Raw genomic sequence first — 5,180 nt, forward strand, 5'->3', positions numbered from 1 at the left:
TATCTTTTCCACTCTGGATCATATTTTAGATGACTTCTGGCTTCTCTTTTACTGTGTTTGTTATTTTCTCTTTATTATTGGTCATAATTTCTTCCTCGATATGTGTGATAATCTTATAGTCTGCTACATGTTATGTATAAAGAATCATAGGAATTTAGGGTAGAATTTCCTTTGACAAGAACTTTTCATTTTTCCTGTTTGGAAGATAGGTTAGGTGACTGATAATTCCAAAACAATTAAGAATTGAGTTTTGTCAGAAACTCAAGACACATATATCTTACTGTACTTTCTATTGAGAGCCCATATGCTTTTATTTTCTCAGCTATGAAAGCAATCAGTAACTATGTTCTGTTCTGATACGCAAATCTTCTAAACTCAATTCTCTACCCTATATTCCAATCTCCTTCAAAATCAGGCTAAATTTTTAACGGGAAGGTAGTACATGTCCTTTAGGAAAATCCCTTCCACTAGGTCTTTGCCTCCAGAGTAAGACAGATTACAGATATTTCTTCCTTTAAAAGCTTCAACCTTCTCCCCAGCCTCCCACAGAGGACTTAAATTCAGCTAATGTGGTGTAGAGAAAAATGATTTTGAATTTGATGCCTATTAAGTGTCCAATCTATCAACCTAGTCTCTTTTACACACTAAGAAGTTTCAGTTTCTCTTTCTTCAAAAGAGGCCTACTAACTGGAAGGGCCAAGTGGATCTTCCCTTTGAATTCAGAATCATCACACTACAGGGAACAATCGGTTTTGTCTCAGGGAAAAAAGTGTTGACATTTCTCAATGTTTTCCTTTCTTTGTAGTTTTTAAGTCTTTTAATCTCCATTTCCTTCACAGTTCTCTGATACTTTAAAGATATAATTAAATAAAATGTGTTTGGTATTATACAATTGTTTTTATTGTTTTCTGAGGGGAAAAATGACTTTATCTTCCTAGATAAGTTCCTAGACTTACCTAGAATCAAAAGCATTTTCTTTATCTCATTTTATAACCAAAGAATCCTCCAAAATGAGAGACAGCTGATATTATTATCCTATCCTTTCTTTTTCTGGTTGGAAAATTGCAATAAATTTAAGTACTTTACTCAAGATGATCAAGGTCAGTAGTAAAGATATATCAAACAAAAACTTCTGACACCTCCTCACTTTCAGTTTCCTCGTTATGCCAGGACTAGTACTGTAACAGTCAGTATTCATTCAGAAAAAGTAAAACCACATCAGTGATTTTAGAGGGATAGAATTAAGTATAAGAATTGGGTAAAAACATATATGGAAGAACAGAACAAGTTAAGGGAGATATTATGCTGCTAACTGGTGAGTAGCCATTAAATACTAACTGTAAGAGAGTAATTTCATTCAAGGAGTTGAGGAGCAAAGGGAAAAGCTTGGGGGTTACTTAAATCAAAAAGACTGCATAGATGTGACACTCAGAACTCTGACAGTAGGTTCTTCTAAGCTGATGAAGATTTGCAATATTGGTAGAAAGCTAAAAAATCTGAGACTCAGAACTCTGGTGACAGCACACCAGACAGCTATGCTACTGTCTCTCAGTCTGACAATGAAGTTGGTCTGAAGTAAATTTAATAATAATAATAATAATTATAGCTATAATGTAAACAAATAAATATTATATATATAATAGTATATACATATACTACGTAAAGCTGCCAATGTAAAACATGTTGAGGTGATATTGACATCAAAAAGTAAATAGATGTCTCAGATTTCCAAACTCTCACTCATTCTCCCTGTTGCAGATCCCTATAGGAAGAAGGCTGGTAGAGCAGAAATGCGGTCCCGGTAATGCAGTGTACAAAATGGGAAGGGGATTTGAAGCTGAGAAGCAGTAACTTAAAAACACATACACAATCCACGTGCCATGCCTTTCCCCAGAAAATATAGACAAATTTTAGGAAAAACAAATCTTCTAATTGTTTAAAATAATGAAGAGTAAGTATAAATATTTTAGGGATTGCCTTTTTTAATGCACATTTATTTGGGTACATTCTTTGTGACTGATGGCCTTTGTTTCCCACTTGGGCCAACTGTTACGCTAGATTGACTCTTAAGAGTTTGCTGTGATTTTGAAGGCTGGGCTGAAAGCTTTTGCTGTGATTTTGAAGACTGAGCTGAAAGCTTTTGCTGTGATTTTGAAGACTGAGCTGAAAGTTTTTGCTGTGATTTTGAAGTCTGAGCTGAAAGCTGTTGCTGTGATTTTGAAGTCTGAGCTGAAGGCTTTTGCTGTGGCTTTGCAGGCTGAGTCGGAGCCTTTTTCCGTGGCTTTGCAGGTTGAGTCGGAGCCTGTTGCGGTGGCTTGGCAGGCTGAGTAGGAGCCTTTTGCGGGGGTTTTGCAGGTGGAGGTGGAATCTTTTTCTGTGGCTTTGCGGGTGGAGGTGGGACTTTTTTCTGTGGCTTTGCAGGTGGAGGTGGAACCATTTGCGGTTGTTTATCAGGTTGAGCAGGAACTTCTTTTTTCTTTCTCCTCATACAAAGACAAAGAAGACAACATAATAAAAGAAGCAACCAAAAAAGTGAGGTTATTAACAAGTACTTCTTCTTTATCTTTTCTCTCTTAGGGGGTGGGCCACTATCAATACTACCTCCATTGCCCCTAATGAGGCAGTTGGGTGGGTCCCAGACAGGGTTGCAATGGCAGTGATGTTTATTGTTGCAAATGCCCCTCATGTTACAGAATTTAGGCGTACAATTGCTATCCAAGCGAGATAAATGGACACACTTCCTGTTCATGCAGATATGTTCTGGGCCACACTCTGTGCCATCTTTCACTTCTCCAGGATCAGGTATGGTCATCCCCAAGTGGTAGTCAATACCCCAGCAGATGACATTATTGAAGTGAGTATGAATCACGGTGGAATGGTCTCTCAAAAGGGGCATTTGTGTCACATTCTTACACTGAATTCTTCCACACTGGCTGTCTGAGACATTACATTTTATATATGTAGACTTGAGGATGCCACAGTTCCCAAAACGGTCACCACGAGTGTTCATGCTATTGTAGCAACTAGGACTTGCACTTAATGCATCTTTGCCAAAAATCTGCTTACACTGATCATTGCGGTCGTTACATTTCTTTTCATAGCAATAAGCACTTTCATTACAGGGAATTCCATCCTCCACATATACATCCTTTGGGCAAAATGGGGATCTTCCATCGCACCACTCTGGAAGATCACATTCATTGACCTCTTTTCTACACATTATTCCTGGTGGTAATAACTGGCAGTCTTTGCAACAAAGCCCAAAAGCACAAATAGACCCATAAGCCAGAGTGCAGTTTGTCAGACAGCAGGCATCTGTTGAACAACTCAGTAAAGATCCACAGTCACACTCCTCATCTCCTTCAACAATACCATCCCCACAACGCTTCTTTGAAAATATGTCCTTTGGATGTGTCTTATAGAACAAACATTTTGCGAACTGTAAACTATATGACCAAAAATAAGAATAACTACAATTGCTAAATGCAGTTACTGGTGGGTTTGAAACATGCATTATACATTTAGGATGTCCACACTTACAAAAGGCATCATCATGAGTCATACCCAGATTATGGCCAAGATGATGAGCTATTGCAATTGCAATCTTGTTCAAGGTTTTATTTGTAGTAGTAATAATTGCACAACTTTGCAATGGATGACACATTCCATTACGATAACCTAAACCACTCATTCCTCGTACTGTTTGATTTATAAAAAGATGTACAGTATCATGTTGCAGGCGCAAACCAAAGTTACTATTTTTCCAAACGCAGAAATATTTCAGAGATCTATGTACATGATTTACTTGAACATAGTTTCTTTCAGTCCAGTACTCCAAACCAAACAATGACAGTTTAAGACCCATTCCATCATAAATGGAATCCACTATATTTACCATAGCATATAGGTCCTCATTAAACTTTGAAATATTCTTTTTTATATGAACATATAGACTGTGGTCCACCACCACTGCTAATTCCATAATATACATATGGACCCACCAGTTGGAATAAGCACTTTGCTTCTGAGTAGAATTATTAATCTTTTGAGACTCCAGTTGGGATACAGTTTCCTCTTGCATAAAATCAGAGTTCATGCCTGAAATTTGAGTCTTCTCACTATCCATTTTATATACCAGATGTTCAAATTTAGTAGAAAAAGTCATGGGCTTAATTTCATAAGCAAAGTCATTTATCTGTAACAATCCTTGAAAGCCACCAGAACAGGAACTGAGAGAAACCAGGGATTCTGGGTCCCCCTCCACATAACCGTGGTAGTAGCAGTCCTTAGGAACAAAGGGTTGCTCCTCAAGGAGAGCACCTTGGTCTGTGTAGGTGAACACTGGGAGGTGTCTAGACAGCAAATACTTCTTGGCCTTCATGTGGACAATGTGTCTCTTGCCCCCAAAACGCAGGCTGTAAGAGAGCCAGCCAGAAGGCTTCATGCCTCTGCTGGTGTCAGGTATCTTCAAAGGAATCACTACTTCTGGGGTACTCTGATATTGGGGGTCTTCAGCCTGGGTGTATTCACAAAAGGACAGAAGCACCCCAAGCCAGGGTAGCAAGGGTATGATCCTCATGTACAGCAGAGCTTTAATCAGAGTCATTATGAAACCACCATTATGGAAATATTGGTCCAGAGAAGAAGGCAGGCAAAACTTGAGGTCATAGATGCTCTGGCTTCTTATCCTGTGCTGGTCAGTGTGCAGGGATAATTGTTAAGGATCTATCTTCTGGCAGAGTTGAACCATTAGAGTATCAGCCCTATAAGTAAAACCAAAAGCAACATATGGCTGAACGTGGTTATGCCTGGTGGAGAAAAAGAGAAAGTCAAACAATAAAGATATTAGTGTTTTGACCAAGGAATGACTCAGGAAACTACCTAGAATTTGTTCTTAAGTATTGAAAGAGCAGAAGGGGGATAAGGGTATACAGAAGAATGAAAACTGGCCATAGATTTATAGTTAGTAAACCTAGATGATGAGAAAATAAGGATTCACTGTATTATTTTATAAATATCCATATGCATAAACATTTCCAAAATAAGTAGTTAAAATAAAAGGGTCTTTTTTTAAAAAAAACATAAAACAAAAAGTCTTAAGGATAAGGTGATCATATATTGCTGAGAATGTTTCAGTTTATACATGCTAAATTGGTATAAATAATAGTACCTCTTTTTTT

At 37.9% G+C, this 5,180-nt stretch overlaps 1 protein-coding gene across 1 annotated transcript; it reads right to left on the reverse strand.

Annotated features, from left to right (window-relative positions):
* Window positions 1–1,993: 1,993 nt before the first annotated feature.
* Window positions 1,994–4,606, reverse strand: ADAM29 (ADAM metallopeptidase domain 29). The gene has a single exon (XM_041767428.1). It carries the CDS (start codon window positions 4,604–4,606, stop codon window positions 1,994–1,996), a length of 2,613 nt encoding a protein of 870 aa, XP_041623362.1.
* Between the last annotated feature and the right edge of the window lie 574 nt (window positions 4,607–5,180).

This window comes from Vulpes lagopus, chromosome 8, assembly GCF_018345385.1.
Source record: "Vulpes lagopus strain Blue_001 chromosome 8, ASM1834538v1, whole genome shotgun sequence".
Taxonomy (NCBI): Eukaryota; Metazoa; Chordata; class Mammalia; order Carnivora; family Canidae; genus Vulpes; species Vulpes lagopus.